The sequence below is a fragment of the Vanellus vanellus genome, assembly GCF_965231255.1.
Source record: "Vanellus vanellus genome assembly, contig: HAP1_SCAFFOLD_1858, whole genome shotgun sequence".
In the NCBI taxonomy this organism is placed as follows: Eukaryota; Metazoa; Chordata; class Aves; order Charadriiformes; family Charadriidae; genus Vanellus; species Vanellus vanellus.
This window is the reverse complement of record NW_028128124.1, coordinates 1-26,040: the sequence shown is the minus strand read 5'-3', so window position 1 is coordinate 26,040 and position 26,040 is coordinate 1. Positions and strand designations below refer to the sequence as shown.

General features: G+C 65.2%; 2 protein-coding genes across 10 annotated transcripts; both read left to right on the top strand.

Annotated features, from left to right (window-relative positions):
* Positions 1–391: 391 nt before the first annotated feature.
* PRMT5 (protein arginine methyltransferase 5) lies at positions 392–13,726 on the top strand (the record flags this gene model as incomplete). 4 transcript variants are annotated; one of them, XM_082500567.1, is made up of 20 exons in its annotated part: positions 392–510; positions 630–716; positions 1,766–1,997; positions 3,030–3,154; positions 3,248–3,316; positions 4,645–4,763; positions 5,545–5,858; positions 6,757–6,872; positions 7,341–7,390; positions 7,875–8,038; positions 8,405–8,566; positions 8,936–9,013; positions 9,112–9,170; positions 9,443–9,565; positions 10,404–10,579; positions 11,119–11,228; positions 11,780–11,873; positions 12,103–12,219; positions 12,837–12,901; positions 13,523–13,726. In XM_082500567.1, 17 exons carry the CDS (start codon positions 3,138–3,140, stop codon positions 13,673–13,675), a joined length of 1,986 nt encoding a protein of 661 aa, XP_082356693.1. In that variant the 3' UTR covers positions 13,676–13,726. The 4 variants fall into 4 exon arrangements, with proteins under 4 accessions (XP_082356693.1, XP_082356695.1, XP_082356692.1 ...); XM_082500569.1 differs by lacking the exons at positions 392–510; positions 630–716; positions 1,766–1,997; positions 3,030–3,154; positions 3,248–3,316 and adding an exon at positions 4,430–4,554 and having other exon boundaries at positions 5,545–5,630; positions 5,724–5,858; XM_082500566.1 differs by lacking the exons at positions 392–510; positions 630–716; positions 1,766–1,997; positions 3,030–3,154; positions 3,248–3,316 and adding an exon at positions 4,445–4,554.
* A 625-nt stretch (positions 13,727–14,351) lies between these two features.
* Positions 14,352–24,907, top strand: RBM23 (RNA binding motif protein 23; the record flags this gene model as incomplete). 6 transcript variants are annotated; one of them, XM_082500575.1, is made up of 16 exons in its annotated part: positions 14,352–14,431; positions 14,885–14,954; positions 15,112–15,186; positions 16,683–16,730; positions 16,844–16,902; positions 17,193–17,243; positions 17,322–17,462; positions 19,012–19,065; positions 19,148–19,265; positions 20,358–20,510; positions 21,504–21,641; positions 22,580–22,645; positions 22,764–22,959; positions 23,207–23,299; positions 23,891–23,975; positions 24,579–24,907. In XM_082500575.1, the coding sequence occupies exons 2-16, from the start codon at positions 14,919–14,921 to the stop codon at positions 24,580–24,582; spliced, it is 1,317 nt and encodes a 438-aa protein (XP_082356701.1). In that variant the 5' UTR covers positions 14,352–14,431; positions 14,885–14,918. The 6 variants fall into 6 exon arrangements, with proteins under 6 accessions (XP_082356701.1, XP_082356699.1, XP_082356700.1 ...); XM_082500573.1 differs by having other exon boundaries at positions 17,190–17,243; XM_082500574.1 differs by having other exon boundaries at positions 16,841–16,902.
* Between the last annotated feature and the right edge of the window lie 1,133 nt (positions 24,908–26,040).

Genomic DNA, 26,040 nt, shown 5'->3' with positions numbered 1-26,040 from the left:
GGGTCTGCAGGAGGTGGGGGGGGGGGGGGGGAACACTGCGGGGGGTGGGGGGATTTGGGGGGTGGGGGGATTTGGGGGGAATGGGGGGGGCACTGGGAGTGGGGGGGATGGGGGGGTTGGGGGGAATGGGGGGGGCACTGGGAGGGGGGGGATGGGGGGGTTGGGGGGCAGGAGGGGGATTTGGGGACACTGGGGGGACGCTTGGGGGCAGGAGGGGCCGCTGGGAGTGGGGGGGACCCGGGGGGGGGGGAGATTTTAAGGGATAAGGAGGAATGGAGGGGCACAGGGGGGCGATGGAAGGAGGTTGGGGGCACACATGGGGGGACTTGGGGGGCACTTGGTGGCCACAAGGGGGATTTGGTGGCCGCGGGGGGCCACTGACTTTTCCCGGGGGGGCCCCGGCAGGCGGAGGCGGAGCTGGCGCTGCGGCGAGGGGCCTGGCTGCGCTGGGAGACCCTGCGGCGGGGGCTGCAGGAGCTGCTGCGGGACCCCCAGCGCCTGGAGCCCCCCGTGAGTCCGAGGCGCCGTCCCCCCGCCCCACGGCGTGCGGGGAAGGGGTCCCCCCATGGGGTTTTGGGGGGAGGGGGCTGCCCCAGAGCGCGCCGGGACGCCTGACGCCCTCCCCACAGCTCCTGCAGGCGCTGGAGCAAGCCTTGGCCTTGGCCGAGGTGCGCCACGGGGCCCCCGCCTTCGCCCCACTGCTGCCCCCCAACAAGGTGAGACCCCCACAGCCCCCCAGACGCCCCCGTATCCCCCCAGCGCCCCCAAACCTCCCCCAGACACCTCCATATCCCCCCCAACGCCCCCGAACCTCCCCCAGCACCCCCCAAACCTCCCCCAGATGCCCCCATATCCCCCCCAGCGCCCCCCATATCCCCCCCCAGACACCCCCATATCCCCCCCAGCGCCCCCAAACCTCCCCCAGACACCCCCATATCCCCCCCAGCGCCCCCCAAACCTCCCCCAGACACCCCCATATCCCCCCCAGCGCCCCCAAACCTCCCCCAGCGCCCCCCAAACCTCCCCCAGACACCCCCATATCCCCCCCAGCGCCCCCAAACCTCCCCCAGCGCCCCCCAAACCTCCCCCAGACACCCCCATATCCCCCCCAGCACCCCCAAACCTCCCCCAGCGCCCCCCAAACCTCCCCCAGACACCCCCATATCCCCCCCAGCGCCCCCCATATCCCCCCCCAGACGCCCCCATATCCCCCCAGCGCCCCCAAACCTCCCCCAGCGCCCCCCAAACCTCCCCCAGACACCTCCATATCCCCCCCAGCACCCCCCATATCCCCCCCCAGACGCCCCCATATCCCCCCAGCGCCCCCCAAACCTCCCCCAGACACCCCCATATCCCCCCCAGAGCCCCCCGAAACCTCCCCCAGACGCCCCCATATCCCCCCCAGCGCCCCCCAGACACCCCCCCAAACCTTCCCCAAGCCCCCAAACACCCCCAAGCGCCCTCCCAGTACCCCCAAACCCCCTCCAGACACCCCCAAGTGCCCCCCAGACCTCCCCCAGCACCTCCCAACCCCCCCGGAAACCCCCAAACTTCCTGCACGTGCCCCCCACACCCCCCCCAGTGCCCTCCCAGCACCCGGAAACCCCCTCAAGACGCCCCCAAATCCCCCCCAGGTGCACAATGACCCCCACCAGCACCCCAAAAAAAACCCCAAATCCCCTCCAGACGCCCCCCCCAGGTCTCCCCCAGCGCCCCCCAACCCCCCCAGGGGTCCCAGGTATCCATCGCTCCCCCCCTTTCCCAGGACCGGACGCCGCTCCGCGCGCGACTTCTGCCCGAGCTGGAGCGCCGTTTGGCTGAGAAAGTGGAGGAATTAACCAGTTACCACCGCGGGGGGGGCCCCCCAAAACCCCCCCGGGCAGCGAGGGGGGGTGGCCGAGGCGTTGGGGGCAGAACAGCGGCGGCTGTGCCGGGCTCGGGGGCGGCAATGGCACCTCCGGCAGCTGCTGGAGAGGGACCGGCGCGACTGCCACCAGGTACGGGGGGGGGGGAGGGGGGATTTAGGGGGTCCTGGGGGGGATTTGAGGGGTTCTGGGGGGGATTTGGGGGTGCAAAGGGGGGATTTAGGGGGTCCTAGGGGGGATTTGGGGGTGCAAAGGGGGATTTAGGGGGATCTGGGGGGGATTTGGGGGTGCAAAGGGGGGATTTAGGGGGTCCTGGGGGGGATTTGGGGGTGCAAAGGGGGGATCTGGGGGGGATTTGGGGTTTCGGGGGGGGATTTGAGGGTGCAAAGGGGGATTTAGGGGTTTCTGGGGGGGATTTGGGGGTGCAAAGGGGGGATTTAGGGGGATCTGGGGGGGATTTGAGGGGTTCTGGGGGGATTTGGGGGTGCAAAGGGGGGATTTAGGGGGATCTGGGGGGGATTTGGGGTTTCTGGGGGGATTTGGGGGTGCAAAGGGGGGATTTAGGGGGATCTGGGGGGGATTTGAGGGGTTCTGGGGGGATTTGGGGGTGCAAAGGGGGGATTTAGGGGGATCTGGGGGGGATTTGGGGGTGTAAAGGGGGATTTGGGGTTTCTGGGGGGATTTGGGGGTGCAAAGAGGGGATTTAGGGGGATCTGGGGGGGATTTGAGGGGTTCTGGGGGGGATTTGGGGGTGCAAAGGGGGGATTTGGGGGGTTCTGGGGGGGATTTGGGGGGTTCTGGGGGGGATTAGGGGGTGCAAAGGGGGGATTTAGGGGGTTCTGGGGGGGATTTGGGGGTGCAAAGGGGGATTTGGGGTTTCTGGGGGGATTTGGGGGTGTAAAGGGGGGATTTAGGGGTTTCTGGGGGGGATTTGAGAGTGCAAAGGGGGGATTTAGGGGGTCCTGGGGGGGATTTGGGGGTTCTGGGGGGGATTTGGGGGTGCAAAGGGGGGATTTGAGGGGTTCTGGGGGGGATTTGAGGGGTTGTGGGGGGATTTGGGGGTGCCAAGGGGGGATTTGGGGGGTTCTGGGGGGGATTTGGGGGTGGGGAGGGGGCATTTTGGGGGCGGCGGTGACCCCGCCCCCCCCCGTGTCCCCCCCGCAGGCGCTGGGGCGCTGTGGGGCGCTGCTGGGGCGGCTGGCGGGGGCGGGGGCGGCGTTGGCGGCGGCGGCGGGGCGGCGCGCGGCGTACCTGGAGGCCAAAGGCACCGCCATGCTGCTCAAAACCCGGTGGGTGGCGGCCCGGTGGGGCGGGGCCTCGGTGGGGCGGGGTGGGGCTGGGGCGGGGCGCCTTGTTAACCCCCCCCCCCCCCTCGTTAACAGGATGGAGGAGCTGACGCTGCTGCTGGACACGTACCCCCCCGACAAGCTGGAGGCGCACCGGCACATCAGGTGGGTGTGGCCGCCACGCCCTGCCACGCCCCTCCCCTCCCTTTTGCCCCGCCCCCCTCCCTATGGCCCCACCCATATTGTGATGTGTGTGTCATTGTGTGTCGTTTCCCCTCCCCCCCCCAGGGCGGAGCTGGGGGCGGCGGTGCGGCGGGCGGAGCAGGAGGCGGAGCTTGCGCGGGCGGGGCTGGCGGCCTTCGAGAGCTGCGGCCCCGCCCTCGCCGAGCTGGCGGGGGAATATGGCCGCCTGCGGCACCGCCTCGCCCACCGCCGCTGGGCCCTGCGCCAGCTCCGCCCCCACAGCCCCTCGGCGTCGCCCGTGACGTCGCCCGTGACATCATCATCGCACCAATAAAGGCGCTTACACTGGCTCCGCCCACTTATTTTGGGGGGGATGGCAGCCTTTTGGGAGGGAGGGGGGTGTGGTCTCAGCATCGTGGCCACACCCCCTTAGAGCATAGGGGCGTGGTTTCACTTTAGCCACACCCCCTGCTGTATGGGGGCGTGGCTTCATCGCACTGACCACGCCCCCATAGCGTGGGGCTCCCCCTGTGTGGGAGTAGGGGAAGGGGGCGTGGTCTCGCCTCGCAGGCCACGCCCCCAATGTGTGGGAGGGAGCGGGCGTGGTCTCAGCACCTTATTCCACTGTGGAGAATGGGAGGGGGCGTGGCTCCGCCTCGTTGGCCACGCCCCCTTGTTCTGCGGGGGGGCGTGTCCTCAGCTACTCGCTCCCGCCCCCTTAGTCGCTGGCGAAAGGGGAGGGGGCGTGTCTTCACCCCGTGACCACGCCCCCTTGCTCAGCGTGATCACGGAGGGGGCGGAGCCAAGCGTGGGAGTGATTGACAGGCGGGGGTGGGCATGCAGTGTGGCGCGGGAGGAGCCAGGGTGATTGACAGGCGGGGGGGGCGGGACGGCGCCGCCGATTGGCTGCCCGCTGAGGCGCCGCGATAGGCCGTCCGCCGCACGTGGTGGTGGGGGGGGGCGGTTTGCGGAGGCGGAGTCCAGCGCGGCGGCGCCTCCGATTGGCTGGCCGGCTGGGGCGCAGCGATTGGTGGGTCGCGGCGCGGGGGCGCGGGCGGCGATTGGCGGAAGGGCGGGCGCGGGCGGGGCGCGGCGGCGCGCGCGGCAGTCATGGCGGCGGCGGGGCCGGGGGCGGCGGGTGCTGCGCGGGTCTCCAGCGGCCGCGACCTCAGCTGCGTCCCGGAGGTGGCGGGAGCGCTCGGGGCGGTGGCCCGGCAAGGGTGAGGCTGCGGGGGGGCCCTCGGCTTCGCCTCTGCGGTGACCCCCCCCCCCCCCGGCCCTTTCTCTGACCTCTAACACCCCCCCCGTAGGTTCGACTTCCTCTGCCTCCCCCTCTTCCACCCCCGGCACCGGCGGGAGTTCGCCCTGGAACCGGCGCGGGGGCGGCCCGGGCCGCAGACGCGATCCGATCTGCTGCTCTCCGGACGGGGTGAGGCGCGGGAAAACACCCCGGGGGCGGGGGGATCCCCTATAGCGCCTATGGCCTCGCGGGACCCCCCCCTATAGCGCCTATGGCCTCGCGGGACCCCCCCTATAGCGCCCTGGGACCCCCTATAGCGCTCTGTGATGCCCCATATAGCGCCATAGGGCCACCTGGGACCCCCTATGGCACCCTCGGATTCCCCCAAAGGCCTATGGGGCCTCCTGGGACCCCCTATAGCACCATAGGGGACCCTGGCCCCCCCCTATAGCATCCCGGGATTCCCCCAGAGAGTGGTGGCGTCTCTTGGGGTCCCCTATAGCGCCCTGGGAGCCCCCCGTGGCACTTTAGCACATTCTGGGATCTCTATATGGTATTTTGGGACCCCCCCAAAGGGCCACGGGGCCTCCCAGGATCCCCTATAGCGCCATAGGGCACTCTGGGACCCCCCGAAAGGGCCATGGGGTCTCTCAGGACCCCCTATAGCACCATAGGGCACTCTGGGACCCCCCCAAAGGGCCATGGGGTCTCTCAGGATCCCCTATAGCGCCATAGGGCACTCTGGGACCCCCCCAAAGGGCCACGGGGCCTCCCAGGATCCCCTATAGCGCCATAGGGCACTCTGGGACCCCCTATAACACCCTGCGAGCCCCCCGAAGGGCCATGGGGTCTCCTGGCACCCCCTATAGCGCTTTAGGACCCCCCCAAATGGGTGTGGGGTCCCCTAAGGGGTGACAGTGACCCCCCCCAGTGCCGCGGGGCCCCCCCTAACCCCGCTGGGCCCCCCCAGACTGGAACACCCTCATCGTGGGGAAGCTCTCGCCCTGGATCCGCCCCGACTCCCCCCTGGAGCACGTCCGCAGGAACTCGGAGGCCGTGAGTTTTTTAGGGGGGGGGGGATTTGGAGGGGGCAGAGAGGTTTGGGGGACCCCCCCTGAGCCCCTAAATGCCCCTCCCCCCCCTCCCCAGGCGATGCTGCAGGAGCTGAATTTCGGGGCGTACCTGGGGCTCCCCGCGTTCCTGCTGCCCCTCAGCCAGGCGGAGAACCCCAACCTGGCCCGGGTGCTCTGCGCCCACCTCCACACCGGCCACCACAGCGCCATGGTGGGGGCACTGGGGGGCACTGGGAGGGGGGTTGGGAGCACTGGGAGGAACTGGGAGGGGGGTTGGGGGCACTGGGAGGAACTGGTGGGGAATTGAAGGCACTGGGAGGGGGAATGAGGGTACTGGGGGGGGGGGGGGATTTGGGGCACTGGGAGGTGTTGGGAGGGGGACTGGGGGCACTGGGAGGCAAACTGGGAGCACTGGGAGGGGGATTGGGGGCCCTGGGGGATACTGGGAGGGGGATTGGGGGCACTGGGAGGAACTGGTGGGGAATTGAGGGCACTGGGAGGGGGATTGAGGGTACTGGGGGGGGAATTTGGGGCACTGGGACGCGTTGGGAGGGGGATTGGGGCACTGGGGGGTACTGGGAGGGGGATTGGGGGCATTGGGAGGAACTGGTGGGGAATTTGGGGCACTGGGAGGGGGACTGGGGGCACTGGGAGAGACTGGGAGCACTGGGGGGGGGGATTGGGGCACTGGGAGGCACTGGATAGGTTAAGAAGTTACTGGGAGGCCCCAGGAAGTTATTGGGAGGCACTGGGGGGGGCAAGGGGTTACTGGGAGGCCCTAGGGGGCTACTGGGAGGTACTGGGGGGGGGTGAGGGGTTACTGGGAGGCACTGGGGGGCTGACGGGTTACTGGGAAGCAGTAGGGGGTTACTGGGAACCACTGGGGCGCAATGAGGAGTTATTGGGTGGTCCCTGGGGGTTACTGGGAGATGCCGGGAGGCACTGGGAGGTCCTGAAGGGTTACTGGGAGGCACTGGGGGAGGCGAGAAGTTACTGGAAGGCCCCAGGGGGGTTACTGGGGGGGGGGGGGGGGGGGGAAGGGTTACTGGGAAGCCCCCCCAGGGGGCGCCCAGGAGGCAGTGGTGCTTACTGGGAGGGACTGGTGTCAGTTCTGGGTGCGGGTGCCCCTGCTGGCGCCCGAGGACGTGCGCGATGACCTCATCGGCAACGAGGCGGCGCCCGAGGGGGGGACCGAGGGGGCGGCCGAGGAGAAGACCTGGCTCTGGTGAGGGGGGGGATTTGGGGGGGTCCGGGGGGGAATTGGGGGCTTTGGGGGGTTATTTGAGGGGGATATTGGGTACGGGGGGGGGGGGTTGGGGGGATTATTTGGGGTTTTCGGGGGGTTTATTGGGGATCTTGGGGGGGGATTTGGGGTTTTGGGGGGTCCTGTGGGGGTTATTTGGGGTCACGGGGGGGTAATTTGGGTTATTTTGGGGAGAAATTGGGATATAGGGGGGGGCTGGGGGGTAATTTGGGGTATTTTGGAGGGGAATTGGGATATGGGGGGGTCCTGGGGGGTAATTTGGGTTTTTGGGGGGGTATTTGGTGGGTTTGGGTGGCATTTAGCTGTTTTGGGGGGTAATTTGAGTTTTTTTGGGGGGGGGGTTGCATTTGGGGCTTTTGGGGGGGGATTTTGGGTGGATTTGGGGGGATTTGGGGTGACCCCCGCGTGTGTGTGTGTCCCCCCCCAAAGGTGGCACAACTTCCGCACTCTCTGCGACTACAACAAAAGAGTGGGAGTGGGTGAGTGGGCGGGGCCTGGGCCGGGGGGGCGGGGCCACGGGCCAGGAGGCGGGGCCAGGGGTGGTTGAGCCAAGGGGAGGGGCGGAGGAGGGAAGGGGGTGGAGCCAGAGCACAGTGGGCGTGGCTTTTAGGGTGTGGGGGTGGCCAGAGGGGTGGGGCTTGGCTTAAAGGAGGCGGGGCCAGGGCATGGGGTGGTTAGGGAGGTGTGGGTGGGGCCAGCGCTAAAGGGGTGGGGCTATGGCCTTGTGGGTGGAGCCGCAGGGGTAGGGGAGGGGCCAGAGGACAAGGGGGTGGGGCTGTACCCTTGTGGGTGTGACTGTGGAGGTGTGGGTGGGGCCAGACACTAAGGGGGCGGTGCCTATAGCCCTGCATAGGGAGTGACAGTGGGGGAGGAGGGGCCAGGCCTTAAGGGGGTGTGGCCAGGCCCCTTGGTGGGCGTGGCCTGGCACTGAGCCCGCCCCGTTTCCCCCCCCCCTTCCGGCAGCCCTGGAGGTGGGGGCAGACCTGCCGTCGGGGGCGGCCATCGACCGGTGGCTGGGGGAGCCGGTGAAGGCGGCCATCCTCCCCACCAGCGTCTTCCTCACCAACAAGAAGGGCTTCCCGGTCCTCTCCCGCCTCCACCAGCGCCTCGTCTTCCGCCTCCTCAAGGTTGGGGGGCGCTGGGGAGGGGGGTTGGGGGGGGGTGGGGATGGGGCTGAGGGGGTTGCAGGGGTCCCGAAGGTCCCTATTCCCCCACAGCTGTGGGTTGGGGGGTGTTGGGGGCTCTGACCCCACCCCCAGTTGGAGGTGGGGGGGATTTGGGGGGCTGAGAGGCTGTGATGGGCTGGGGAAGGGTCTCGGGGGGGGTTGGGGGGGGTTTGGGGGTCCCTGACCCCCCGTTTCCCTCCCATGGGGTGGTGTGGGGGGGTCCTGGGGTGGTTTTGGGGTCCCTGACCCCACGTTCCCCCCCATGGGGTGGTGGTGGGGGGGTCGTGGGGTTGTTTTGGGGTCCCTGACCCCCCGTTTCCCCCCCAGCTGGAGGTGCAGGTGGTGGTGTGGGGCGCCCCACGGCACGGGGGGAAGCCGCTGGGGGCGTACCTGCAGTACCTGGAGCACCTGGGCCAGCACCGGCCCCCCCCTTCCGCCTACGAGCTCTTTGCCCGTGGCTACGAGGACTACCTGCAGTCCCCCCTCCAGGTGGGCGGGGCTTCCTGGGTGGGCGGGGCTTCAATGGGGGCGGGGTTTCCCCTGGAGGAGGCGTGGCATCACCCCAGGGGGTGGGGACAGGGTGAGCAGTGGGTGTGCTGGAGGAGAGGGAGGGGGCGTGGCTTTGGGGAGGGGGTGTGGTCACTGAGGGGGCGTGGCTTCAGGGAGGGGGTGCGGTCACAGGGAGGGGGCGGGGGCACCATGTGGGTATAGATCCATGGGGGTGTGGCTAAGAGGAAAGGGAGGAGCCACACTGAGGGGGCGGGGCCAAGGCAGCCTATCAATGGGGGTTGTTTGCAAGGGGGTGTGGCCTAGGGGAGTGTGTGGGCGTGTCCCTCACTGGCCACGCCCCCCTGCCAGCCCTTAATGGACAACTTGGAGTCACAGACCTACGAGGTGTTCGAGAAGGACCCAATCAAATACTCCCAATACCAACAGGTGGGCGGGGCCTGGGCGGGGGAGGTGAGGGGGCGGGGCCGAGGGTGGGGTTGCTGCCTGACTCCACCCCCTCATTACCATTTCCCCGCCTCCTCCAGGCCATCTATAAGTGCCTGCTGGACCGCGTCCCCGAGGAGGAGAAGGACACCAACGTCCAGTGAGTGTCCCCTGCGGTGCTATGGGCCCCCCCATGGCCCTATGGGGCACCCCACAGCCCCCCCATGGTCCTATGGGGCGCCCCACTGCCCTATAGGGTGCCCCATGAACCCTATAGGGCGCCCTATAGACCCCCCACAGCCCCTTCTACAGCACTCATAACCCCCCCCTGGTTCCTTGCGGGAACCCGCTGCCGGCGGTCCCTCGGCGCCGTGGGGCTGCCCCCTATCTGTGGGGCAGCCCCCCCCTGACCCCGGCGCGTGCCCCCCGCAGGGTGGTGATGGTGCTGGGGGCGGGCCGGGGGCCGCTGGTGAACGCGGCGCTGCGGGCGGCGCGGCAGGCGGCGCGGCGCGTCCGCGTCTACGCCGTGGAGAAGAACCCCAACGCCGTCGTCACGTGAGTCGCCCCACGGCCCGGCCCCATAGCTGCCCCCTAACCCCTTAAATCCCCCCCACTTCCAGCCCCTCAACCCCCCCAGCCCCATAACTACCCCCCATAGTCCTATATTTGCCCCGCAGACCCATAACCAGCCCTCTGCAGACCCACAACCACCCCCCCAGACCCATAACCCGCCCCCCAAACCCACTTATGGAGGTCTATAACCCCCCCCCAAAACGCGGAAGCCCCGAGAATACCCTGAGCACCAGCGCTGTCGTGACAGGAGCGGCCCCACGGCACCCCATAGCGCTTCCTCTCAGGCTCCCGCTGCCCTATAGCCCCCCATAACTTCTTTATTTATGTGCTGAGTGCCCTATAGATGTTTTCCAGCGTCACGTAATGTTTTTAATTACGTAGTAATTGCTCTGTACAGGGCCTATAGTACTCTGGAACTACTTTAATTGTGGGTTAATTGCACTACAGATGCCCCATAGTACCCCATAAACCCTTTAATTACTTATTAATTGCTCTATAGATCCTTCATAATATGCTCAGTTGAGTGTTAATTGTCCTATAGATCCTTTATAGCACCCCATAGCACCCCCAAAACCCCCTCTTTCCTCCCCCAGCCCCCCTATAGACCCCATAATCCCCTAATTCCCACCGCTATGGGGACGCCACGGCCCCTGGCTGCCCCGTAGCACCCCATAACACCCCCAAACTCCTCTTTTTTCCTCTCCCACCCCCCCCTACGGGCTCCGTACGCCCCCATTTCGCAGCGCCGCCACGGCGCCGCGTCTATAGGTCCCCCCCCCCAGCCCCACTGAGGGCCGCCCCCCGTGTCCCCCCGCCCCAGGCTGGAGAGTTGGCAGTACGAGGAGTGGGGGGCGCAGGTGACGGTGGTCCCGCGGGACATGCGGGAGTGGCGGGCGCCCGAGGGGGCCGACCTGGTGGTCTCGGAGCTGTTGGGGTCCTTCGCCGACAACGAGCTCTCCCCCGAGTGCCTCGACGGGGCCCAGCACTGCCTCAAGGGTGGGGGTTTGGGGCTGTGGGGCTGGGATTTGGGGGGGCTGTGGGGCTGGGATGGGGATTTGGGGGGGCTGCGGGGCTGAGATTTGGGGTGATGTGGGGCTGGGATGGGGATTTGGGGGGCTGCGGGGCTGAGATTTGGGGTGATGTGGGGCTGGGATGGGGATTTGGGGAGCTGTGGGGCTGAGATTTGGGGTGATGTGGGGCTGGGATGGGGATTTGGGGGGCTGCGGGGCTGGGATGGGGGATTTAGGGGCTTACATGGGTGAGATTTGAGGGGTTGTGGGGCTGAGGTGGAGATTTGAGATCCTGGGCTGGGGATTTGGGGGGCTGTGGGGCTGGGATGGGGATTTGGGGTGATGTGGGGCTGGGATGGGGATTTGGGGGGCTGCGGGGCTGAGATTTGGGGCTATGGGGCTGGGGATTTGGGGGGCCGTGGGGCTGGGCTGGGGATTTGAGATCTTGGGATGGGGATTTGGGGGGCTGTGGGGCTGTGGGGTGGGGATTTGGGGCACCGTGGGGCTGACGGATCTGCCCCACAGCGGACGGGGTGAGCATCCCCTGCAGCTACACCTCCTTCCTGGCGCCCATCTCCTCCTCCAAACTCTACAACGAGGTGCGCGCCTGCCGCGAGCGCGACCGCGACCCCGAGGTGCGCACTTGGGGGGCAACCTGGGGGTCTTGGGGGGGCTGTGGGGCAGGTTGGAGGTCTTGAGATACCTGTGGGGCATCTTGAGGGTCTTGGGGTGGCCGTGGGGCAAGTTGTGGGGTGGCCGTGGGGTATTTTGGGGAGTCTTGGGGTGGCTGTGGGGCATCTCGGGGGGGTTTGGGACAAGTTGGGGGTCTTGGGGTGGCCGTGGGGCATCTTGGGGTGGCCGTGGGGCAGGTTGGAGGTCTCAAGATGGCCATGGGGCATCTTGGGGTGGCCATGGGGCATCTTGGGGTGGCCGTGGGGCAGGTTGGAGGTCTCAAGATGGCCATGGGGCATCTTGGGGTGGCCATGGGGCATCTTGGGGTGGCCATGGGGCAGGTTGGAGGTCTCAAGATGGCCATGGGGCATCTTGGGTGGCCATGGGGCATCTTGGGGTGGCTGTGGGGCAGGTTGGGGGTCTTGGGGTGGCCATGGGGCATCTAAGGGTGGTTGTGGGGCGGGGTCAGTGGTGGGGCGGGGCCGGGGCGTGGTCTGAGGGCGCCCCCCCGCAGGCGCAGTTCGAGATGCCCTACGTGGTGCGGCTCCACAACTTCCACCAGTTGGCCCCGCCCCAGCCCTGCTTCTCCTTCCAGCACCCCAACCCCGGTAAGACCCCGCCCAGCCTGCTGATGTAATCAGCCACGCCCTCAGCCACACCCTCGGTGGGGCGGGGCTTGAGGAACCACCCTGCGTTGGGGCCTCATCTCCCCCATCCCCTCCTCGGTGGTTCTCCTTGACGTCAACAGCGCGGTGATGTCACTAGGAGTGATGTCACCAGCGAGGGGAGTGATGTCAGGGGTGGGCGGGGCTGACCACACCTCTCTGCCCCACCCAGACCCCGCCCATGACAACAGCCGCTACCGCCGCCTCTGCTTCCGGGTGGGGGTCAACACGGTCCTGCACGGCTTCGCCGGCTACTTCGAGACCACCCTCTACGGTGACATCACCCTCAGTAAGGGCGTGGCCGCGAGGGGGCGGGGCCAGCCAATGGCAGGGGGGGTTCAACCTGGCCAATGGGCGGGGCGATGGGGCGGAGCTATGAGGGCGGGGAGGGGTCGATGCCAACGGCGTTGGGTTGACATCAATGGCGTTGGGTTGATGTTGGTGTTGGGGGGTTTGGGTGGGGTTTGGGGTCATGTGGGCGGGGTCTGGGGTCAATGGGTGTGGCTTGGGTAAAGTGGGTGGGGCTGGAGGGCAATGGGGTGGAGCCATGAGGGCAGTGGGTGTCAACGGCATTGGGTTGAGGTCAATGGCGTTGGGTTGACATCAACATTGGTGGGTGGGCGGAGCTTGGGGGTCAGTGGGGTCATGTGGGTGGGGTCTGGGGCAAAGGGGTGTGGCCAAGGGTCAGGTAGGCGGGGCTGGGGGGCCAATGGGAAGACCGGTGGGTCGATGATGTCAACAGTGGGTGGGGCTTGGGCGGCTCTGTGGGTCAACAGGGTGGGGGTGGGGGATCTGGGGTGAAGCACGAGGTCAGAGGACATGGCTCGGCCAATCAGGGCGGGCCGGAAGGTGAAGGGGTGGGGCCTGGGGGTGGGGTCAGAGGTCACGAGGGTCGTTACCCGGCAGGTATCCGCCCGGAGACGCACTCACCGGGGATGTTCTCCTGGTTCCCCATCTTCTTCCCCATCAAGGTGTGGCCCGTGGTGGCCATCTTGGGCGTGGCGGGAGGGCGGCCATCTTGGGTTTGGATGGAGCGTGGCTATCTTGGGCTTGCTTGGGTCATCTCGGGGTGGCCGTTTTGGGCTTGAGTTGAGGTTGGCCACTGTGGGTTGACAGGAGAGCGGCCATCTTGGGCTTGGGTCATCTCAGGGTGGCCATCTTGGGCCTGGCAGGAGGGTGGCCATCTTAGTTTTGGGTAGACATTGGCCATCTTGGCTTTGGGGAGACGTTGGTCACCGTGGGTTGGCAGGAGAGTGGCCGTCTTGGGCTGGGGTCATCTCAGGGTGGCCGTCTTGGGCTGGGGTCATCTCGGGGCGGCCATCTTGGGCCTGGCAGGAGGGTGGCCCTCTTAGTTTTGGGTAGACGTTGGCCGTCTTTGCCTTGAGTTGACGTTGGCCACCGTGGGTTGGTAGGAGGGTGGCCGTTTTGAGCTTGGGTCACCTCTGGGTGGTCATCTTGGGCTTGGGTCATCTCGGGGCGGCCATCTTGGTCTTGCTGGGAGGTCGGCCACCTTGCTCTTGGCAGAACGTGTGGTGTCGTGGTCCCGGCAGCCATCTCGCTCACATTTCCTTCCCCATCCCCCCTTTTTACAGCAACCGCTGGCGGTGCGGGCGGGGGAGGAGGTGTCGGTGGCCTTCTGGCGCTGCGCCACCCCCAAGAAGGTGTGGTACGAGTGGGCGGTGACCGCCCCGGCCTGCTCCGCTCTCCACAACCCCACCGGCCGCTCCTACACCATCGGCCTCTGAGGGGCGACGCCGTTTCCCGAGAAATAAAAAAAAAAAAATAAAAACCGTAATAAAAACACTCCTCGGCCTCCAGGCAGCCATTTTTGAGGGGGCAGAAGAGGATGGGGGGGAAATACCGCGGCCGCCATGTTGGGGGGGGGGGGGGGGGTGAGGGCCGCCATCTTGGCCCTCTCCCCTTGATGGCTTCACCCCCTTTGTGAGGGGGTTTGGGGTGTAATTTGCACACACACCCCGCTCCCCCGCACCCCCCCTCACGGCGGGGGTCCCTATAGCCCGTTTGGGGTACGGGGGGAGCAGGAAGATGGTCGTTTTCTACCCCTTAAACCCAGCCGCCATCTTAGCGCAGGCTTCGCCCGGGCCGACTAGGCCGCGTTTCCACGGCGACCGCGCAGGGAGGGGAGGGAGGGGTGGGCGGTGCCAGCGCGTTTCCACGGCGACGGCGCAAGGGGCGCGGCCAACCGGGGAGAGGTAAGCGCGCTCGGCCCCCGCCCACCCGCCAATCAGCAGCGCCGCTCGTCCTCCCCCCTCGCGACCAATCCCACCGCCTCTCCTCGCCTGGGGCCAATCAGCGCCTTTGCCCGCCCCGCTCGGCGCCTTCAGCCAATAGAAGGCGGGCGCGGCGGGCGTGGCGAAGGCCGCGCATGCGCAGGGTCGGGGAGGGAGGGCCGGCGGGGGGGGGGAAGGTTCTGGAGGCCGCCGCCATCTTAACGCCGCGTCCGGGCCGCCGCCGCCGCCGCCGCCAGCCCAGGGGGGCCGGTAAGCGCCGGACGATGGGGGGGCGACGACGACACGTCACACCGAACGGTGATGGCGTCATCACCGCGGAGGCGGAGGAGGGGGGGGAGCGGCGCGGACCGGGGGGGGGGGGGCGGCGGCGACTGAGCGAGCTGGGGGGGGGGTAGCGGGCAGTGCGCATGCGCGAGTCCCGCCGCGAGGGGGCGTGGCCTGGCAGCGAGGAGGCGTGGCCTGGCGGCTATTGGGGCGGTGCGTTGTTTCTTCCCCGGGGAGGGGCGTGGCTTGCTCAGTGGGGGGCGTGTCTTAAGGGGAGGGGGCGGGGCTTAGCGTGTGTGTTTCCCACGCTGGGGGGGCAGTGAATGGGTTTTGGGGGGTGTGTGGGGGGGGGAGTGTGTGACCTCACCGCTGGGCCGATGACCTCACCGCTGGGCGGATGACCTCATTGCTCAGCCCGTGACCTCATCGCCCTTCCAGGAAGAGCCCGCGAGCGCCCGGGGGCCGGCCCACGATGGAGGCGGGGGGCTCGAACCCGCTGCAGGACCCGGTGAGGCTCTGGGAGGGGGGAGGAAGGGGGGGAACGCACCCCCGGGGCATTGTGGGTAAGGGGAGGGGGGTGTTGGGGACATGGGGCACACGCGCACACGCGTGGGGGTGTCCGGTCTGTGTTGTCACATGTGTCACATGTCCGCCCGGCGGCGCAGACGGACGCCATGACGTCGGACGACTTCGACATCGTCATCGAGGCCATGCTGGAGGCGCCCTACAAGAAGGAGGAGGTGGGTGGAGGGGGGGTGGTGCCACCTAAAGGGGCTTTGGGGACATCCAGAGGAGGTCTGGGGTCACCTAAAGGGGCTTTGGAGACATCTGAAGTGGGTTTGAGGTCATGTAAAAGGGATTTGGGGTCACACAGATGGGATTTGGGGACATCTGAAGGGGGTTTGGAGTCCAGAGGAGGTCTGGGGTCATCCAGAGGGGGTTTGGGGTCACCTAAAGGGGGTTTGGAGACATCTGAAGTGGGTTTGAGGTCACGTAAAAGGGATTTGGGGTCACACAGATGGGATTTGGGGACATCTGAAGGGGGTTTGGAGTCATCCAGAGGAGGTCTGGGGTCATCCAGAGGGGGTTTGGGGTCACCTAAAGGGGGTTTGGAGACATCTGAAGTGGGTTTGAGGTCATGTAAAAGGGATTTGGGGTCACACAGATGGGATTTGGGGACATCTGAAGGGGGTTTGGAGTCATCCAGAGGAGGTCTGGGGTCATCCAGAGGGGGTTTGGGGTCACCTAAAGGGGGTTTGGAGACATCTGAAGTGGGTTTGGGGTCATCCAGAGGGGGTTGAGGTGATTTAAAAGGGGGTTTGGGACAGCTGAAGTGGGTTTGAGGTAATCTAAAAGGGGTTTGGGGTCACCGAGATGGGGTGTGGGGACATCTGAAGGGGGTTTGGGGTCATCCAGAGGGAATTTGACATCAACTAAAGGGGGGTTGGGGACGTCTGAAGGGGGTTTGGGGTCACCTAAAGGATGGGGGATACCCAGAAGGGACTGAAGTAATTTTAAGGGGATTTGAGGTCATCTGAAGGGGATTTGGGGTGATCTAGAGGGGGATTGGGGCTTTCTGAAGGGGGTTGGGGTGACCTAAAGGGAGTTTGCGAATATTTGAAGAGGATGAGGGTTGAGTTAAAGGGGTTTGGGGATCGTTTAACGGGGGCTTGGTTTTTGAAAAGGAGCTTTGAGGGGGAGCTTTATCTGAAAGGGGTTTAGGGTGACCAAAAGGAGGTTGGGGTCACCTAAAAGGGCTTTAGGGGCCACTTAAAGTGGGTGTGGGGTGGCCTGAAGTGATTTGGGGTGACCTAAAGGGGCTTTGGGGGCTCCTGAAGTGAGTTTTGGGGTCCCTTAAAGAGACGTTGAGGGTAGGCAAAGTGGTTTTGGGGTTACCTGAAGTGGTTTGAGGTCTTTCAAAGTGGTTTTGGTGTCATTTAAAGGGGTTTGAGATCACTCAGAGCCATTCTGGTGTCATCTAAAGGGGGTTTGGGAGCCCTTAAAGTGAGCTTTGGGGTCACCTAAAGGAGTTTCGGGGCCAATTAAAGGGATTTTGCAGTCACCTAAAGGAGCTGTGAATCATCTAAAGGGGCTTTTAGGGCCAAAAGTGCCATTTTGGGGTCGGGTTGGTCTGGGGTCACCCCTCGGGGGGGGGCGGTTTGGGGGTCCCCTCGGTGAGTCTGGGTTATTTTGGGGGGGATTTGGGGGTTCTGACGCGTCTCCCCTCTCCTTCCAGGCGCAGCCCGGCCCCTCCAAGGTGCAGACGGAGACCCCCGCGGCTCAGGTGAGGTTGGGGGTCGTTTTTTGGGGTGTGGGGTCATTTTTTGGGGGGGGGGGGTCGTTTTTCGGGGGGCTCTCACCATTCTTGGTGCGTGTGCCTGCGTGTCCTTTCAGCAGCCGGCGGAGGAGACGAGCAAAGAGGCCAAGAAGGAGAGCGGGAGCAGCAGCGGGAGCAGGTTAGGGGGGACCATGGGGGGGTTTGGGGGGGCTCAGGAGATCCGAGGAGGGGCGGGAGAGCGTCTTGGGGGGGATTTGGGGGCGAACAAAGAGAATTTAGGGATTTTGGAGCGGGCGGGTTAAGGGCTGGGGGGGGGGTGAAGCGAGATATGGAGGGATTTGGGATGTTGAGGGGGTTTGGGGGGGGTTTAAAGGATTTGGGAGGGATTTAGGGGGATTTAGGGGTGAGCGGGGGTTGGGAGGGGGGGGATTTGGGGGGTTTTCACCCCGTCTGCCCCCGTTACAGCAGCAGGAAGAAGAGGAGCCGGAGCCGGAGCCGGAGCCGTGACCACAGACACAGGTGGGGTGATGACGCGCTGGGGGAATTTAAGGGGATTTCGGGAGATTTTGGGGTGACTCTGTGCGTGTCGTGACGCAGCCGGAGCCGGGACCGGGACAGGGATCGCCGTCGCCGCAGCCGCAGCCGGGATCGCCGCAGCCGTCACCGCAGCCGCAGCCGGGAGCGCCGGCGGGGAAGTCGCAGCCGCAGCCGGGAACGCCGGCGGGAAGAGAGAGCCCGGTACCGTTTTACCCCCAAAATCCTCCCCCCCGTTTCCCTAAAATCCCCCCAGATTCCCCCCGACGTGCCCCCAAATCGCTCCAAAAGCGAAAATTTTCTCCCCCAAAATTCTCCTGATCCACTCAAATCTATTTAACATCCCCTCAAAATTCTTCTGAGTCTCACAAATTGCCCTAAATCCCCACAAAAATCATCCAGAGCTGCTCTTAACGCCCCTGAACCACCCCAAAATCCCCCCCAAAGTCCCCCCAAAATGCCTTGTTTCTCTAAATTCCCACAGATTTACCACTAAATCCGTTCAAAATCTCCCCAAATTCCACTGGGTCACTTCCAAATTGTCTTAAATCCTCCCAAAATCACCTGTGCGTCCTCAAAATCTCCCCAAAGACCGCAAAGTCCCCCCAAATCTCTCTAAATCCCTACCACATTCCCCATAACCCCCCCAAATCCCCTAAAGCTCCCTTAAATCCCTCCAAAATGCCTCCAAAAGCCCCCAAATTTTTCTCTAAATCCCCCAAAAATACCCCCAAATCACCCAGAGCTCCCCGAAATCCCACTGAAATGCCCCAAAACATCCCAAAATCCCCCCTAAGCCCCCCCAATCTCTCCCCAATCTCTCCCCAAATCTCTCAAAATAACATTAAATCCCCCCAAGTCCCCACTAAATCCCTCAATAATCCCCCAGAGCCCCCCCAAATCCCTCTCAATTCTCTCTAAATTGCCCCCAAATCCCCCCAAACTCCCCGAAATATTCCTAAATACTCTTCAAACACCCGTTAAGTCACCCAAAGCGCCCTAAAATCTCTCCAATGCCCCCCCAATCCATCCAGAATCTCCTAAAACACCCCAAATTGCCCTTAAATCTCTCTAAATTGCCCCAAAATCAGGCAAAGCTCTCCTAAATCCCCCAAATCCCCATACAATTGCCCCCAAAGCCCCTTGAACTCCCCCAACCCCCTAAAATTCCCCCCAAAGCTCCCTAAATCCCGCAAAGCTCCCCAAGTTCCCCCTAAATCCTCCCAAAGGGACACAAATTCCCCTAAATTCCCCCCAGACACCCCCAATTTTTTCCCTAAATCCTCTCACCCCCCCCAAAGCACCCCTGAATCCACCCCAAATCCCCCCAAAACACCCCTGAATCCCCCCAAAATCCCCCGAATCCCCCCAAAAATCCCCAAATCCCGAAACACCCTGAATCCCTCCTCAAATCCTCCCCAAATCCCTCCGAAACACTCCCGAATCCCGCCCAAATCCCCCAAAACACCCCCGAATCAAACCCCAAATCCCCCGAATCCCCCCAAAACACCCCTGAATCCCCCCAAATCCCCCCAAAACACTCCCCGAATCCCCCCCATAATCGCCAGATCCCCCCACAAATCCCTCCTCACAAATTCCCCCCCCAAATCCCTAAATCCCCCCCCAAATCCCCAAATGCCCCCAGAAGACCCCCCAAATCCCCCTGAAAATCCCCCAATTCCCCCCCAAAACACCCCTAAATCCCCCCAAATCGCCCCAAACCCCCCCAAAACGCCCCTCTCCTCCCCTGCAGGCGCCGCTTCGGCCACAGCAAGAGCCCTCTGTACCGGGAGAAGAGCCCCGTGCGGTGAGTGGGGGACACGGGGACACGGGGCCACCGCGGGGCGGTGACGCAGGTGACATCATCGCCCCCTCCCCGTCGTCCCCAGGGAGCCCCTGGGCAGCCTGAGCCCCGAGGAGCGGGACGCCCGCACCGTCTTCTGCATGCAGCTGGCCGCCCGCATCCGCCCCCGCGACCTGGAGGACTTCTTCTCCGCCGTGGGCAAGGTGAGGGACGCACGCGGTGGCCCCAGAGCTCCTCCGGTGGCCCCGTCACCTTCACGGTGCCACCATCATCTTAACGGCGTCACCGGAGCTTTTGCGGTGGTGACACCACCTTTACGGTTCCACCGTCGTCTTCGTGTATCCACCAGAGCTTTTGTGGTGGCCCCGTCACCTTCGTGGTTCTATCATCGTGTTTGTGGTGTCACCAGAGCTTTTATGGCGGTCCCATCAGCTTCACAGTGGCACCAGAGCTTCTACAGCGGTCCATCACCTTCATGGTGCCACTGTCAGCTTCGTGGTGCCACCATCATAAATGACGTCACCAGAGCTTTTGCGGTGGCCCCATCAGCTTTACGGGGGCACCATCATCTTCGTGGTGCCACCAGAGCTTTTGTGGTGGCCCCATCAGCTTCATGGTGGCACCAGAGTTTCTATGGTGCCCCATCACTTTCATGGTGGCGTCATCATCTTCGTGGTGCCACCAGAGGATTTGTGGTGGCCCCATCACCTTCAGGGTGGCACCAGAGCTTCTATGGCGGTATGGCGGCCTTGTCACCTTCATGGTGCCTCCATCATCTTCATGGTGTCACCAGAGCTTTTGTGGTGGTTTAATCACCTTCACACTTCTACCATCACGTTCACGATGTCAACAGAGCTTCTGTGGTGGCCCCATCACCTTCATGGTGGCACCACCTTCATGGTGCCACCGGAGCTTTTATGGCGGCCCTATCACCCTTGTGGTGCCACCACCAACTCTCTGGTGCCCCCATTCATGTTACGGCCCTTTCTATGAGGTCTTGATGAAGCCGCCACCACCACCTTTGTGGTGCTACGTCCGTCTCAGTGGTTCCACCACCATCTCTGTGGTGCCATCGATTGTCTCATGTCCCTTTCCACGATGTCACCACCACCTTTGTGCTTCCGTCACCATCTCTATGGTGCTGCTGTCATTTCTGTGGTGCCACCAGTCATTTTCCGTCGCTCTTCTTGGTGCCGCCATCATCTCCACGGTGTCACCACCACCTCTGTGGTCCCACCACCCATCCCGTGTCCTTCTCCGTGGTGCCACCACCATCTCTGTGTCCTCCCCTGCAGGTGCGGGACGTGCGCATCATCTCGGACCGCAACTCGCGGCGCTCCAAGGGCATCGCCTACGTGGAGTTCTGTGAGATCCAGTCGGTGCCCTTGGCCATCGGCCTGACCGGCCAGCGTCTCCTCGGCGTCCCCATCATCGTCCAGGCCTCCCAGGTGGGACCACCGTGGGGTTTTGGGGGGTAACGTGGGGCTGAGAGGTGGTGCCGTGGGGTTTGGGAGGGGTCTTCGAGGGGATGGGAAGGTCTCCAAGGGGATGCCGTGGGTTTGGGGAGGTTCTTGTGGGGTTTGGGGAGGTTCTTGTGGGGTTTGGGGAGGTTCTTGTTGGTTTTGGGGAGGTTCTTGGGTTTGGAGAGGTTTTTGTGGGGTTTTGGGAGGTTCTTGTTGGTTTAGGGGAGGTTCTTGTGGGGTTTTGGGAGGTTCTTGTTGGTTTTGGGGAGGTTCTTGGGTTTGGGGACGTTCTTGTGGGATTTGGGGAGGCTCTTGTTGGTTTTGGGGAGGTTCTTGTGGGGCTTTTGTGGGTTGGGAGGAGGTTCTTTTGGGGTTTGGGGGCTCTTATGGTGTTTTTAGGGGTTGTTTTGGGAGGTTCTTGTGGGGTTTGGGTGTTCTTGTGGGTTTGGGGGAGGCTCTTGTGGGTTTTGGGGGATGTTCTTGTGGCTTTTGGGGAAGTTCTCGTGGGTTTGGGAGGGCTCTTGGTGGGGTTTTGGTGGGGCTCTTGTGGGCTTTGGGGGTTCTTGCGGATTTGAGGAGGTTCTTGTGGGATTTGGAGAGGTTTTGGGGGGTTTTTGTGGGATTTGGGGAGGTTCTTGAGGGATTGAGGGGGATCTTGTGTGGTTTGGAGAGTTTTTGTGGGGTTTTGGGAGGTTCTTGTGGGTTTTGGGGGGATTCTTGTGGGTTTGGGGGGGCTGTTGTGGGATTGGGGAGGTTCTTATGGGGTTTGGGTGGTTCTTGTGGGATTTTGGGGGCTCTTGTGGGGTTCAGTGCTGCCGTTGGGCTGTTCTTGTGGGACACGTTTCTGGTCGACTCCTGGAGAGCTGAGGTTCCTGTGGGGGGACCACCAGAGGGTTGGGAGTGCCCCACAGAGAAGTGGGGGCTCTGTGGGGCCGAGGGACCCCCCCTCACCCCTCCGGGTCCTCCCTCCCACCCCAGGCGGAGAAGAACCGGCTGGCGGCCATGGCCAACAACCTGCAGAAGGGCAGCGGGGGCCCCATGCGCCTCTACGTGGGCTCTCTCCACTGCAACATCACCAAGGAGATGCTGCGCGGCATCTTCGAGCCCTTCGGCAAGGTGAGGCCGGGCAGGGTGGGGCGAGAAACGGCGGCTGGTGGGGCGTGGGGGTGGAGCTGGGGTGTGGGGATGGGCTTGGGGGGCTCGGTTGGGTCATGGGGATGGGCTTGGGGGTCCTGGTTGGGTGATGGGGACAGGTTTGGGTGGACATGGGGACAGGGTTGGGTCATGGGGATTGGTTTGGGTCATGGGGATGGGTTTGGGTCATGGGGATGGGTTTGGGTGGACATGGGGACACGGTTGGGTCATGGGGATGGGTTTGGGGGGCTCAGTTGGGTCATGGGGATGAAGGTGGGTCATGGAGATGGGGTTGGGGGTCTTGGTTGGGTGATGGGGAGAGGTTTGGGTGGACATGGGGACACGGTTTGGTCATGGGGAGAGGTTTGGGTGGAGGTGGGGACGGGGTTGGCTCATTGGGATGGGGTTGTGGGACACGGTTTGGGCATGGGGAGAGGTTTGGGTGGAGGTGGGGTCTTGGTTGGGTGATGTGAAGATGGGGACGTGGTTGGGTGATGGGGAGAGGTTTGGGTGGAGGTGGGGATGTGATTGGCTCATGGGGAGAGGTTTGGGTGGACATGGGGACACGGTTTGGGCATGGGGAGAGGTTTGGGTGGAGGTGGGGACGGGGTTGGCTCATGGGGGGAGGTTTGGGTGGACGTGGGGACACGGTTTGGTCATGGGGAGAGGTTTGGGTGGAGGTGGGGACGGGGTTGGCTCATTGGGATGGGGTTGTGGGACACGGTTTGGGCATGGGGAGAGGTTTGGGTGGACATTCGGACACCGCTGGGTCACGGGGTTGGGCTTGAGGGACACAGGTGGGTCACAGGGACAGGGTTGGGTGACACGGGGCCACAGCGACGCCGTTGGGGCCACCCACGAGGGCCACCGAGACCCATTTTGGTCCCCACCCTGACCACGTTTCCCCCCCACCCCCTCAGATCGACAGCATCGTCCTGATGCGGGACCCTGACACCGGCCAGTCCAAGGGCTACGGCTTCATCACGGTGAGCCCCTCGTGTCCCCAGCGTGTCCCCAGCGTGTCCCCAGCGCCGCCACCACGCCCGTGACCCCCCATCTGTCCCATCTTTCCCTCCCCACCACCACCACCACCACCACCACCAGTTCGCGGAGGCCGAGTGCGCCCGGCGGGCGCTGGAGCAACTCAACGGCTTCGAGCTGGCCGGCCGCCCCATGCGCGTGGGGCAGGTGACCGAGCGCCTGGACGGCACCACCGACATCACCTTCCCCGAGGGCAGCGAGGACGTCGAGCTGGTGGGGGCCACCGGCCGTCTCCAGCTCATGGCCAAGCTGGCCGAAGGTGAGGGCGGGGGTGGGGGCGCTTTAGGAGGCACCTGGGGGGGCTTTGGGAGGCGCTTATGGGGTCGGAGGGGCTTTAGGAGGCATCTGGGGGGGCTTTGGGAGGTAGTTACGGGTCTGGGGGGGTCTTTGGGAGGTGGTTATGGGTCTGGGGGTGGTGTGGGTGTTGCGGGGGCCCCGTGGCCGGCTCTGCCCCACGGCGTGTGTCCCCCCCGCCTTTACGTACCCTTCTCCCCTCCGCCCCCCAGGTTCGGGGCTGCAGCTGCCCAGCACGGCCCAGGCCGCCCTCCAGCTCAACGGGGCGCTCCCCCTGGGGGCCCTCAACCCCGCCGCCCTCACCGGTAGGGGGTCCGGGGGGGTCCCTGTGGGTCTTTAAGGGGGGTTGAGGGGTCCTTGGGGGTCTCTGGGGGAGGTTGGGGGGTTTTTGGGGGTCCCTGTGGGGCTGGGGGGGGGGTTGGGTGGTCTTTGAGGGGTTTGGGGGGGTCCCTGGGAGGGTTTGGGGGGTCTCTGGGGATCCCTGAAGGGGTTTGGGGGGTCCATGGGGGGGTGGGGGGGGTTGTGGGGTCCTTGGGAGTCCCTGTGGGGCTGAGGGGGCCCCTGAGGGGGGTATGGGGGGTCCTGGGGGGTCCCTGGGGGGGGGGGGTGTGGGGTCCTTGAGGGGCTGGGGGGGGTCCCAGGGGGGTTTGGGGGGTCCATGGAGGGGTGGGGGGGGTTGTGGGGTCCTTGGGAGTCCCTGTGGGGCTGAGGGGGCCCCTGAGGGGGGTCTCTTGGGGGGCTGAGGGGGGTCTGGGGGGTCCCTGGGGGTCAGGGGAAGGTGTTTGGGGGCTTTGGGGGTGGCTGTGGGGCCGGGGGGGGGGGGGGGTGTATGTGTGGGTCTGGGGTCCCCCCCGCGCCGTGGGGCGGCCCCCCACGTCCCCTTCTCTGCCCCCCAGCGCTGAGCCCGGCGCTGAACCTGGCCTCCCAGACGCTGGCCTCCCAGTGCCTGCAGCTCTCGGGGCTCTTCACCCCCCAGACCATGTGAGCGGGCGGGGCCGGGCGGGGCCGGGCGGGGCCGGGGTCTGGGAAAGGGGCGGGGACGGATGGGGGGGGGGGCAAAGGGCTGTGGGGGGGCCCCCATCCCGCAGCTCAGTGCTATGGGAGAGGGGAGGGGGGGCGTGGCTTTGGCGGGGGGGCGTGGTCTGGGAAAGGGGCGTGGCCGGGGAGCAAAGTGGGAGGGGCTATGGCAGGGCCCATCCCGCAGCTCAGTGCTATGGGAGAGGGGAGGGGGGCGTGGCTTTGGCGGGGGGCGTGGTCTGGGAAAAGGGTGGGGCCGGAAAAGGGGGAATAGCTGTGGGGGGCGTGGCTTCGGCGTTGGGGGCGTGGTCTGGCAAAGGGGAGGGCGCTATCATGCAGCTTACTGCTATGGGAATGGGGCGTGGCTTGGGGTGGGGGCGTGGCTTTATGGTATGGGCGTGGCCTGCGAGAAGAGGTGGAGCCTGGAGCATCCCACAGGGTGGGCGTGGCTTCGCAGGTAGGGGGGCGGGGCCCGGAGGCGGCGCCCACCCCACACGGTGCGGTTCAGCTCGGTGGGCGTGGCTTGAGGGTTGGGGGCGTGGCCTAACCGGTTCCCCCCTCCTGCAGGTAACACGGCCCCGCCCCCCACCCGGGGGGGGCCACCCCCCCTCCGCCCGGCCCCGCCCCCCCTCCGCCCACGCTGACTCCGCCCCCTGGCGGGGCAAAGGGGGGCGGGGCCGGGCGGGGCAAGGGAGGGGCGTGGCCAGCGGCGGCCCCGCCCCCTCCCCCCCCCCCCCTTTCCCGCCACCGCCGCGTTGGGTTATTATTTTGGGTTTTTTTCGTTTCTTCTTTTTGTTTTTCCGTTTTGTTTTTTTTTTTGTTTTGATTTTTTTTTTCCCGTTTTTTGTTTCTTTATCGGAAATAAAAAAAACTCCACAAAAACGGCCCCGAAACGCCCTCCGCCCCTCCCCCGCCCTTAACAAAGCCGCACTCGCTCGTGAACGGGGCTTTAATCGGGAGGCCACGCCCCCCGCGTGGGGGGTGAGGGGGCGGGGCCAACGAAGCAAAGGGGGAGGGGCATGCGGGTCCCGCCCTCTTAAAGGGGCGGTGCGACATTCAGCTGCCGGTGGGGGGAGGGGCGGGAGAGTGAAAGGGGCGTGGCTTGCGCGGGCGTAAAGGAGGGGTGTGTCTCGGGGGGGGCGTGGCCTGTGAGGGGGCGTGTCCTTTCGATCGAGGCTCCGCCCCCTCTGAGGCTTTTAAAGGGGAATCAGGAGACGCTGCGCCTTTAAAGCAGTGGGGGGTGGGCGGGGCTCTCTGCCGGGGGGGCGTGGCTTCCCGCAGGGGGCGGGGCCAGGCGGGCTTTGAAAGCGACAGGTGGGTTTTTAAAGGGGCGATGCCGCTCTTAAAGGGGCAACGCCATCTCGGGGGGTGGGGGTGCATGCTCTTAAAGGGGCAACGCTGCTCTTAAAGGGGTAATGCCATTCTTAAGGGGGTAACGCTGCTCTTAAAGGGGCAATGTCATTCTTAAGGGGGTAATGCCATTCTTAAGGGGGTAATGCCGCTCCGAAAGGGGTAGTACTGCCCTTAAAGGGCCAGCGCGCTCTCAGAGGGCGGCCAGGTCGCTGCAGGACTTGGAGCGTTGGCGGGCCAAGGGCACGAGGCCGGCGAAGAAGCGCTTGGCGCGGCCGGTGAGGCTGCGGCGGCGGCGGTGGCGGGGACGGGCGCCCTCTTCGTCCCCATCCTCATCTTCCTCCTCCTCCTCCTCCTCCTCCGGGCCGGGGGGGTCGCGCAGGCGGCGGCGGTGGAGCCGGGCCTGGCGCACGACGGCCTGGAAGAGCTCCCGGGTGCCGTGGCGGAGGGCGGCCGAGGTCTCCAAGTGGCGGCAGCCCAGCAGGGCCGCCAGCCCCCGCGCCTCTGGGGGGGACACACAGCTTTAGGGGGGGGACACGCACAACGTTTGGGGACAGAGGCACAGGATTTGGGGGGGTCACAGACACGTGAGGCCACGGGGAGGATGTTGGAGTCATAGGAGGGGATTTGGGGGGGTCGGGGGGACCCATTGGGGAGGGGCGGGGGGATATGGGGGTCC